The following is a 12625-nucleotide window of genomic DNA, read 5'->3' on the forward strand; positions in this document are numbered from 1 at the left end:
CGCTCCAAATACTAAGAAAATAAGCTTATTTTTTCTAGTAATAATTTTAATAAATTACTCTATTGAAATAAAGGATTCTTCATACAGAAAACTGCTTTCACTGATGTGTATCATTTTAAAAATTTTTCTTATAATCAAAAGTGGGGGAAAGTGATTGTAAATATTAAACTCTGATAAATGTATCTTATCATAACGTTTTTACTTTTTAATAATAATCCACATAAGCTTTTTCTGTAAATATTGAATCGAGAATTAAAGTCATGGACAAAATTCACGGTGGACGGTGGAAGATTTATTATTTATTTTATTGAAATGGTAATACTTAAAGAAATGTCAAACTAATATGACAAATCACAAAATATGTCAAATTTGTCAATTGTCAAAAATGGCGGGCCGCGGGAATAATGACTGGAGGCTGTTTTGGTTGTATTATTATTAAATTGTAAATAGACCAATACTTTAAAATGCCATTAATATATTCGTTTAAAATCGTTTTTCCAATATTTATCCTTATTTGTTACTAGTAATACAATTTATAAATATCAATAAGATTACTAGTCTTGTAAGATGGGTATCACAGGTTTGATACCTTTTCTCGAAAAGGCTTCAAGAAGGACCAATGTTAGTGAATTCAGTGGATCCACGGTTGCAATTGATAGCTATTGTTGGCTTCATAAAGGGGCTTTCGCCTGTGCTGATAAATTGGTTCGAGGAGAGGAAACAGATATGTAAGTCTCCTTGTTTTTTTCATAGAATTATACTTAAACTATATTTGAATGACTTACGGAAAAGCATTTTCCCCAAAAACTCAGTTATTTAATAATATAGTGTCGAAGCATTTTCTTTCGTATCGCCCGACACAACTTTAGGTTATCGGTTAACAGTTCCGTGTATATCTATGTACCCTTTCCCAGATTTAGTCTATCGTTTTATCAAATTAAGTTGAAATTAATTAAAAATTGGAGAAATTATTAGATCTTTTATAATCTAAATCAATTGGATTGGTTAGATCAGGGCTTCCCAAACTTATTTGTACTGTGACGCCCTTGGGATTTTACCATTTTTCTACGACGCCCCTCAACCCAGCCCCCAAAAATACTTAGCAATTTTAGTACCAACCTCAGGTTATCAGAAAAACACTATTTGGACATTTATAATTTTTATTAGAAAATAAGAACGAAATCAAAACATAAGCATAAAAATAAAAAGATATATTTAAGCCAGCAAAGCTGGCTAATAATTCGCCGGATAAGTTGTTTTTCACGCCTCATAAGCGAAGCGTTGAGGTGGGTACTACTGTCACTTCGCGCAAAACATCTGATTTTTCAAACTTAAAATGTCTTTATGTATCATACATTGCACTTGTAAGATAATACATACACACACATATTAAGAAAAAACACTATTTTTAACGTTCATGATATTTTTGATGTCATTTTTGTTATTTAAACTAGTTAAAAAACAGTTTAAAAAAGTTCTGTCTTGGACGTCCGTGTGTCTGTATGTGCGGATCCTTTTTCTTGTTAACACGATAGCGACCGAAATACTTTACTAATCGAGTCTTTTTTTTTCTCTTACGCTTGAGTATGCTCAGGAATAGAACCCTTTCATTTTTCAGGGTCTGATTCGATGTGGTTTAATTGTTATTAAATAAACAAAAATAATAATTAATAAATATTTATTAAAAAAAAATTATGAGGCGTGCACTTTTGGATTTTCCAAATTATTTTATAGTTGCAAAGGACGTAAACTACATATTATAATATTTTGAGAACATTGCAGCTGCTTTGCGTTATCCTTTGTTTTCTATACAAGTTTTAATCTATACTAGACTGTGCTTCTGCTCTGCTCGTATGGGCTAAGTATAGGTAGATGGCTAGTAAGATTTTTTCTTGTTTTAAGTTGAGAATGATATGGAGAACTATACTAAAATATAAGTTGGTCGGGGGAAGAATTAAACAAAAACAGGGTATAGTTCCACACAAATTCAAATGTCAACAGGAAAATGAAGATAAACCTCAGAGATCAGCAGTGCAAAAACGCAATCGTATAGAATATTTTGAGAAACTATTAAATAAAGATGAAACTTTGGCATGACTGTTATTTTATTAAACGAATAATAATTACTATTATTGGACTATTAACGAAATTCGCGGACGAAAACCCATCAAAATACTGCGCAAGCTATAACACCTACTACAGCGCTGCCGACTTGATACTAAGCGCGGGGGCGCGGCCGCGCGGTGCGTTGTGACGTGACGTCACAAGCGGTCAAGTGACTATTAGCGGGACTCGATATTTTTCGAAACTTTGAATGCGTATAAAATCAAAACTACTTGGTATTTTTGACTACGACAAAAACTAGTGTATTTGTATACATACAGGCTTTACTGAGACACAATTTCAAGGGATTTGGCATACCTAGTAACATTCTTCATTATGTAGATCTTATTGCTTGGATTTCAAGTGAAACATAGATCAAGATAACAATAAGTGCAAGCACTTGTTTTTATCACTTAGGAAAAAGCATTAGATACATTTTAATAATAGGTAACTTTTTCTATAAGATGATGTTGTTTTAAGTATTGACTATAATATGATTAATTTATATTTTCAGACACATTAAGTATTGTTTAAAGTATGTGACAATGCTGCTATCGAAGAACATAAAACCAATCCTGGTTTTCGATGGACGACACCTTCCAGCAAAAGCTATGACAGAATTAAAAAGAAGAGAGTAAGTAATAATAGTAACGCAGAATTTTATATTTAAGAACAGTAATACCCCAGACATATGCAATAGGTGGGACCAAGCTGGATATAGTACTTATCAGGATTAATTTTAATATTAATTTGCTTGGAAAATAATCTAAATAGAAAAAAATGCATTACCTAAGGCGCGGGACATATACAAGCGGTGCGGCGCGCTGCCGGCGTGCATCGGGTGCGCTATTGGCATTTTGTATGAAATAATTTTGGAAAGGCGGCGCAACCTTGGCACAACCGTGGCGTGCCGTCTCGGCGCCTGTCCAAAATTCTTTCATACAAAATGTATAAGAAGTATGTGGTGCAAAACAGATTCAAGAGGTGCGCTTATGGCACGCCCGCGCCCGCACCGCTTGTGTTTGACCCGCGCCTTAGAAGCTGATTTCGGTCCCTTATCAAAATTATGATTTTTATATTTTGAATTTATTATGCTTATAAAGATGTAATGAATGAACTAAGAAACTTTTATAATTTTCAGGTCAAGAGACATATCCAAAAAGAGAGCAGCAGAACTATTAAGTTTAGGAAAGGTATTTATATTTTGAAATGTTCTACCTAGCACTAGATACAAGAAGTTAATTTGTATGAATTTTAATAAAAAAACTAGGCTCTTAATTGAATGGCTGATTAAACCAGTTGTCTGTCTACTATGCTAAAACAACTTTCGATTTGACAAAAAATATACTTATCAAGCTTATATGTATGATTATTAATTGCAATATTTATTTATATTATTACTTAAAACTAAAACTTATAGCTAGATTAGCACAGAGGGCGGCCTTATCACTAAAGAGTGATTTTTTCCAGACAATATGTGATTCTCATAATAAAGTTTTATCCTTGAATTTCAGATTGAAGAAGCCCGTTCATACATGCGTCGTAGTGTCGACATCACCCATGCTATGGCGCTAAGCCTTATAAAAGAGTGTAGAAAACGTAATGTAGATTGTATAGTGGCTCCCTATGAAGCTGACGCACAATTGGCATATCTTAATATTAAAAATATCGCACAGCTAGTCATTACGGAAGACTCAGATTTGATACTGTTTGGTTGTACAAAGGTATATATACATCTTATATGATAAAAATGAATCACCAATTATGTTGCTAAGCTATTAACTCGAGAACGGCTGAATCGATTTAGTTATTTTTTTTTATATTCCTTGAAGAACTTTACGTTCTTATTATGGAGAGAAAACGTAAATATGTACTGCGGGCGAAGCCGGGGTATATCTATTTTATATTTAAAACTAGCGGTCCGCTAGTTTTATATATATATATATATATATACAGGGTGTCCCACTTTCGGTATACTAAGCGCGAAGGGTCTTGTAGTTTTGCATACACTGATCACATAAAAAATACTTAAATAACAAAATTACGTGAAACATTTTGGCTAAATTTTTCCTTAAAATCCATGTATTCTTCTCTAGCTTCGCGCAGCCGGCATATACCGCTTCGCTAATGTGAGCATTTTGTCTATGAAAACATAATCTTAAACGATAGCTCACGTGCGGGTGGCAAATTTGGGTGGGTTGCTTGTTAGGGGTGTACACATCGAATTTTAAGAATTCCTCTATTTGAAAAAAAAATGCGTCTGGAATTTTATAAGTATTTTTTACGTACTCAGCGAATGCAAAACTACAAGCCCCTTTGCGCTTAGTATACCGAAAGTGGGACACCCTGTATATATATATAATAGATGATTTTTATCTTAATGGATATCAATATTAATTTAATATTGTTTAAAATTTGCACATTTCTAAATTTTTTAATCAAAGAGATAATAAATTGCTTATTTTTATTAGGTCAAACTGTTATTTAAAATATGTTCTTTGTGATTTGCATTAAAAAAAAATAGGTTTTAATTTGCAATATAATACTATGAGTTCTCTGAGCTCATTACCTTATTTCTGACTAACTGTGCCCCGCTGTTTCACCCGCATTGCTCCGCTCCTGTTGGTTTTAGCGTGACTATTTATAGCCTATAATATAGCCTTCCTCGATAAATGGGCTATCTATCGGACCAGTAGTTCCTGAGATTAATGCGTTCAAACGAACTGTTCAGCTTTATAATATTAAGTATAGATAATTATTATATTACAGGTATTATTCAAAATGGATCTCGATGGCACAGGCACACTGGTAGAAACGAACCACCTACCGCTAGTAATGAAGTGTCCAATAGAAAAGTATACCTTCGACAAGTTCAGACAAATGTGCATAATGTCTGGTTGTGATTATCTCGCCTCGTTGCCAGGCATTGGTTTGGCGAAAGCAAGGCAATTTGTTACTGCTACGCAGGATTCTAATTTCGCTAATGTGAGTTAAATTGTTATACCTATATAAAAAAGACGCGTGGCATTCGGGAACTGCCGCGATAAAGCTATTGCATGCTATGCCTTCAAGCCACACCTCCGTGCCCGTCGGAGTGGGGAGCGTGAGGTTTTTCGTTACGCAATTTCTGGATTCGGTCCCCGCGCTCAAGGCCCGCGATAGAAGCTATGCAATAGCTTAACAAGACAGGACGTCGCAGTGTGAGACGGCCTTCAACGAGATGGACAGACGACCTGATCAAAGTGGCGGGGAGCCGCTGGAGTCAGGCCGCTGGTGATCGGTTGTTATGGAAATCTTTGGGGGAGGCCTATGTCCTGCAGTGGACGTCCTGAAAGGCTGGAATGATGATGATGATGATGATGATGATATAAATTGTTAACCAAATAAAATCAGTAAGACATAATAAGTTATCATTTTGATGGAAAATGTTTGTAATATGTATTTGGATTAACAAACTATTTTGCTTTGAACTAAGCCACATTTTTCTTCTTAGAAAATTTGTTTTTCTTCTTTGAAAATTTGTTGAACAAAGAAAATTTGTTTATTTTTTTCATTATTTTATTTTTGCATTTTTATTCACATAAGTTATCATTATTACAATATGAAACAGTTTTGTTTAGCAGTGTGGTGCATTCATATATCTTAAATGGCATTATGTAATATTATTTTTAAATACAATATTAAAATACATCTTAAAATAATAATTAATCTAAACCCCTTTTAGGCACTAAGAAAACTGCCGAGCTTTTTCAATAGATCAAACCTAGTAGTGACAGATGAATACAGAGAAAGTTTTCTAAAAGCGGAGGCTACATTCAAACACCAATATGTGTATGATCCCATTGAAAGGAAAATGTGTAGACTATTCGAACCTGAAGATGAAGGTAATTATTTAATAATGAAAATAAAAAAGCAAATTTCAATATGTCTGATTTTGTAACATTAATCTACTGCATCACTACATAGTATAAAACAAAGTCGCTTTCTCTGTCCCTATGTCCCTTTGTATGCTTAAATCTTTAAAACTACGCAACGGATTTTGATGCGGTTTTTTTTAATAGATAGAGTCATTCAAGAGGAAGGTTTTAGTATATAACTAGATTTCCGCCCGCGGCTTCGCCCGCGTTTTCAAAGGAAAACCCGCATAGTTCCCGTTCCCGTGGGATTTCCGGGATAAAACCTATCCTATGTGTTAATCCAAGTTACCCTCTATATGTGTGCTAAATTTCATTGTAATCGGTTCAGTAGTTTTTACGTGAAAGAGTAACAAACATCCATACATCCATACATCCATACATCCCTACATCCATACATCCATACATCCTTACAAACTTTCGCCTTTATAATAGTATTAAGATTTATTAGGTTTTAGACAAATGCGGGCGAAGCCGCGGGCGGTAAGCTAGTAGGATATAAATAAAACACAGAGATTAATTTTAAAACAGACTTTATTTTTCGCAAATTACAATTTACTCACACTCCAGTTCATCATAAAATCGATTTCAACCGAAAATAAAGTCAGGTAAAAGTTCCATGCCAAGCATTATCAAAATCGGTTCAATGGTTTTCGCGTGAAAAAGTCACAAACATACATGCATAGGATGTAATGTTAAGCATTTGTTTAAACATTCAAATTTATTTATTAGACATAGAGATAGCATTATGCAGCAATGCAGGTGAACTATTGGATCCTAAAACTGCATATCAATTAGCTCTCGGTAACTTGGAACCTTTCACTTTAAAGAAAATGGACGACTGGGACCCTGACCACCGAGAAACGGTTCGTAATTATTTCGAAAAATATGTAATTAGATCAAATATAATTAGGATTGTTATATTTTTAGACTGCAAAATATTTACAATTACAGAAGGTAGGTTTGTCTTGTAACTTTATTTTTACTTTTATACTAAATCTCATCAAAATCGGTTCGGTTTAGTTGTTCCTTTATGAAGAAGGAAAAATAAGCTTTCGATTTGAAAGCAATAAAATTATCTAATCTTTATGAAATATAAAAGCTTGAGGTCCTTTCATTAATAAAACTGAACTGATAATTGTAGTGTTTATTATAATTTCTATTTAATGGGTTACTAAATATTCATGGTACTTATGATTTTCTTTTAATATTCTTTTATTAGGTAGAAAACGTAAAAACCAGTAATTGGAAGGAAGTAGGCATAGCAAAACACCCAAGTATATGGAATGAATCATTTACCGAGTATTTGACTGAAAAGACGCCATGGTGTAAACCTGTGAAAAAATTAGAGCCTATTATATCAGCACCACAAACAAGGCCAAGGAAAAAAGTCGTTAATTTAGTTAGTAAATATGTACCTGAGACGCAAGACGAAAGGTTAGTTTTAATTTTATTTATTGACACTAATATATTTGTACATAATGGAAATCTTACTACTACTTACAAAAAAAAAAGGAAGATTACGACTTATTTAATGGCCTTATCACTTATAACTGATCTGTTCCTATTAAATTTATTTTTAAAGCAAGAGCAGAAAATATATTATACATGTGAATTTAAAAGCATAAATACATAGTTGGTTTCAAGCTAAGTCATTAGTTTCTCGGTATCAATGAAGAAAAAAAAAAAAAACTTAAGTTTCAACAACAGTTCGCAATATTAAATTTTAAATGTAATGTCATGTTTTAAAAATATTTTCACAAAATATTTATATTAGTCATATATTTTCAGCTTATCAATAGAAACACTAAGCAACATGTATTGTACAGAACCGACGAACAAAAAGCAAAAACTATCCAACGAAAGTGAGACATACACAGAAGACACTCAAAATGAACTCAACACAGCTGTTTTAGAAGAAAATACAAAAGACAAGTCACCAATATTAGAAAATAAGCAAAGATCGTTCAGGAAATGTTTGAAAAACGGCAGTTATTCGGTATTAAAGAGATTCAGTAAATTCCCCCGTACAATATTGGATGAAAATGTTATTGAAAGCAAGTTCTTTGCGAATGATACCAGTGTGGTTATAGAGGAATCTCCGGAGAAAGTTGTAAAAGATAATTCTGATGATTTCGAAAGTTCGCAAAAGGAAAATTCATTAAGGAATCCTGTAAGAGCTTCCAGTCCGATTTTAGAACCGAGCCCACATAGAAATCCGTTTAGAAAGATTATGGAATCTCAAGAATCAGTTGTGGAAAATACTTATCCTATGGAGCAATTGGTGACGCCTGTTGATTCTCAGGTAAATGTATATGAAAATCTGTATTTGCACCTGTGCCTGTATCTGAGTGTATATCTTTACCTGTAACGGTACCTGTTTCGATATCTGTATTTATACATGTACCTGTATTGCTATACCCGTATCTGTGCCTGTAATCTGTATCTATACCTGTGTCTGCTTTTATCTCAATACCTGTATCCGTAAATGTATCTTACCTATATCTTTGATAGCGCTCTTAATTTAACGATAAAATTAAAATTTAAAAGTAAATAAATTGATGAACTACATTATTTATATTAATAATAATTAAGGTGGTAAAAGTATTAATAATAATTTAACTATCAAAAAAATTATTATAATTCATGACATATTTAAAATAACGATCAAAACAACACAAATAACACGTGCGCTCACTCCCACCACTCGGATAGTTGTTTTCATAGTCATTTAAATAACGGACGTCTGCATTTGCGGGGTATTTTTGTCCTGACTTTGGTCGAGTAAAGATATCTAATTTAATATTATTTCCGTAATTTATTACGTAATACCAACGTGCGCTAACATATATACCTGTATCTGTACCTGCACTTGTAACTGGATCTATACTTTTACCTGCGTCTGTATTTATCCCTATACCTGTATCCGTATCTATACCTGCACCTGTAATCTGTATCTATACCTGTACCAGTATCTGTATCTATACCAGCTCCTATATTTGTTTCTATACCTGTTCCTGTATACCTGTACCTCTATCTGTATTTTAATCTGTACATATTTGTTCAGCTAGAAGAAACTGTTTTGAATTATTTATTTAAAATTCTGTCCATCAGGTCAGTTACGGAGATTCACCAGAGAAACAATTATCGCAGCTAAGCCAGTTTTCATGCACAAGTACAATTATAAGTGGATCAAGTATAAGTAATAAGAATAATAATTTAAGAAAAAATAGATCATCGTCACTGCCAAGTAACCAGCCGACTTTGTTGAGCAAGTTCGGCTTTCAGAAAAAGTGAGTGTTTTTATGTTTCTAGCTATATTTTTATTATTTTGCGTAATAATAACTAGAATTTAATATGCACGGCGTGTATGTAAATCTTATTATCTAATTAATCAGAAATGCCAATATTTTTCGAATGCATATAATATATTCTATTCACGTAAACGCTATATCCAATAATATAGTATCACAATTTATTTTAGTTTGTAATATCAAAAATTCTAAATCTTTTCAAATTATAAATTGCATTTTTTAAATTTTGGCCGGCTGGCTTGGTTGGTAGTGACCCTACTTTCCAAGCCCAGTGGGCAGTGGCTTGTCGTGTGGTGTGGTCGTGGGTTCGATTCCCACCCGGGGCAAATATTTATGTGATGAACATAGATGTTTGCTCTGTGTCTGGGTGTTAATTATCTATATAAGTCTTTATTTAAAATTATATATGTATGTTTATCAGCTATCTGGTTTCCATAAGACAAGCGAAAGCTTAGTAACATCTGATTCGTTACCGTTATATATCGTGCCGTGTGTGAAAAAAAAAACTGTGACGCAGTATTTGCAACCTTGTCTTCGTTCGTATATTTCGTTTATATATTTTGTTTTAACGTGTCGATCTCAATAACTACTGGCTTCACTGACTTGGCACTTGGCAGTATTGTAACTACACAGAAACGAAGAATAAAATTTAATATGAAATACTTACATTAAAGCGCGTCACACACGGTGAAGATACTATAATATTTTATCTTAAGAGACTGTTATATTTTATATTACAGTATCTTAACGCATCCGGTATCAGCGTTCGGACCATCATTTTTCTTTTTGTCATTGCGTACTAAGACCCCTGTAGAACCGCCATCCTGTTACAAATGACGCGAAATTTTGTGGGTCATTTGTAACAGGATGGCGGTTCTACATGAGTCTAAAGTACGCAATGACAAAAAGAAAAATGATGGTCCGAACGCTGATACCGGATGCGTTAAGATACTGTAATATAAAATATAACAGTATCTTAAGATAAAATATGATAGTATCTTCACCGTGTGTGACGCGCTTTATTCATTATTTCTTTTGTTTCAGACCAGTATTACGAAAATGAAGTGACAATTATGATGAGTTTAAGAATATTGATCAATAATGTTAATGTTTATTTTTTATGTTTATCGACGAAGTGCATTTATTGTTATTTTTGTGTGATTATTATGTGATTGGAAATAAATAATGATTATTTTTTATATCAATTGAAAATGTTTGTTGTGCTTTCATTTGTTGCGTTTACCTGACCTCTTGCATAGAAAATTTATTTCATTAATATATAAATGATTATTTTATACTAAAATGTCCGCTAAAAACGACTAAGACTAGCCAATTTCTTAGATAATTACAGGACTCCTATAGTTCTTTGGAAATAAAGAAAAGATCAGGAGCAGAACCTTCACTCTTTTATCAAAATCGTTCTGTTCCCCGTGAAAAAGTAACATACATCTATATATTATTATGATCTTATGCATATGAACAATTAATAGGATACTTGTTTGTTTGACTGAACACGCAAATCTCAAGAACCGTTGATTCGAATTGAAGAGAAAAATATTTTTGTATTGAATTTTCCATATATCGTGAATGATATTATAGACTGAATCTGATCCGTCTGAAAATGTAGCACAAATTGGAAAATATCCCTTTTTGAGTACCATTACGTGGTCTACGTAAACTATTATAGTGTACTAATTACTAGAGACTACAGTAATAGTAGTTTTTTCTTCAGTAAATATGGGTGAAACCGTGGAGCAAAGCTGGTATTAAATATGACTTGCAAGGCTTATTCTGTAAGTATTTTAAGTAACTGTACAGTTGTAAACCTTAATTTGTGGTAATTCAGTATTCTAAGAACTTGAGACTTCAATTGAAAAGTCAGCCGTCAGGGCTTCGATTCCGGGAGTGTGCAAGAAGTAAATTCATTATTAAATTTATCTGCACATTATCTTCATTACAACTGCTTGAAACGGTGAAGGGAAACATTGTGAGGAAACCAGCATGTCCAAGAATCAAAAGTTCGACGACATGTGACATCTGCCAACCCGCACTTGGCCAGCGTGATAGATTATGGCCTGTACCCTCATAGGAGGTCCATGTCCCAGCAGTGGGAACGTATTATAGTAGGTATAGGTGTTTAGAAAGTAAATAACAACAACTATATAGGTACATTGGGTGTATTCCAGGCTGTAAAGCGCGTCACACACGGTGAAGATACTATAATATTTTATCTTAAGATACGGTAATATTTTATATTATAGTATCTTAAGGTATCCGGTATCAGCGTTCTGACCATCATTTTTCTTTTTGTCATTGCGTACTAAGACCCCTGTAGAACCGCCATCCTGTTACAAATGACCCACAAAATTTCGGGTCAGTTGTAACAGGATGGCGGTTCTACAGGGGTCATAATACGCAATGACAAAAAGAAAAATGATGGTCAGAACGCTGATACCGGATACCTTAAGATACTATAATATAAAATATTACCGTATCTTAAGATAAAATATTATAGTATCTTCACCGTGTGCGACGCGCTTTAAGATTTTGCTACGTATCTATATAGTTACGTTTTTAAATTAATTAAGTAATATCAAAATAGGTATTTCTGTGTGTGTAGGTTACCTGTTTCGTCAAAATTACAAGAATTGCCATGAAGAGATTGTATTGACAATATATTCTGAACTGCGAAGAACAATTGATTGTATCATAATAAATTATATCACTTCCATGAAATTGGTTCGATGAGAAAATGTACAAAATACCTACGTCCCTTCATAAAATGTAGGTACATATTAGGAACTTCATATAAAATGAGCCTAGACTAGAACTTAATTGTTTTTTTGCTTAAGATTGTTTACTAATTCATATTTAACAAATCAAATGAAACTGGTGGATTTTACCATTAAAAGATAAACTTATTTTAATAGTGTTGTAATTGGTAGTAGACGATGTGATAATAAAAGGCACGAAATCCTTGTCACAGAGGCGGCATTAAAAATAAAATGATTTTATAAAAACAAAACGCATAACGATAACGAGACATGTTACGGATTCATTCTTTTATTGTTCCGTTCAACGAGATGTTTTTAAAACGGGAAATATCAATTGAGTTTAAAATCATCCATCCGTATGGGCTTTTAAAATATCCTGTTAAAACTCAGTATCGAGAGATCGTTTGTATTTATATGGGGAGTGGTGAATGTTTTCTTTATTTAAATCAAGTAGCGATGTTTATTTTTTTTATCAAAAATTGTGTTCATCGTACTGAATTCTACCATTGTTTCCGTTTAT

At 33.1% G+C, this 12625-nt stretch overlaps 1 protein-coding gene across 1 annotated transcript; it reads left to right on the forward strand.

The window, feature by feature from the left end:
* Positions 1–14: 14 nt before the first annotated feature.
* Positions 15–10547, forward strand: tos (Exonuclease tos). The gene is made up of 11 exons (XM_089701799.1): positions 15–728; positions 2618–2737; positions 3245–3296; positions 3618–3827; positions 4873–5088; positions 5828–5987; positions 6750–6883; positions 7240–7454; positions 7809–8322; positions 9132–9310; positions 10376–10547. Exons 1-11 carry the CDS (start codon positions 568–570, stop codon positions 10392–10394), a joined length of 1980 nt encoding a protein of 659 aa, XP_089557925.1. The 5' UTR covers positions 15–567; the 3' UTR covers positions 10395–10547.
* Positions 10548–12625: the final 2078 nt, after the last annotated feature.

This window comes from Colias philodice, chromosome 12, assembly GCF_061535455.1.
Source record: "Colias philodice isolate Cphi_HAF_F1 chromosome 12, ilColPhil1 Martin Lab GWU primary, whole genome shotgun sequence".
NCBI lineage: Eukaryota > Metazoa > Arthropoda > Insecta > Lepidoptera > Pieridae > Colias > Colias philodice.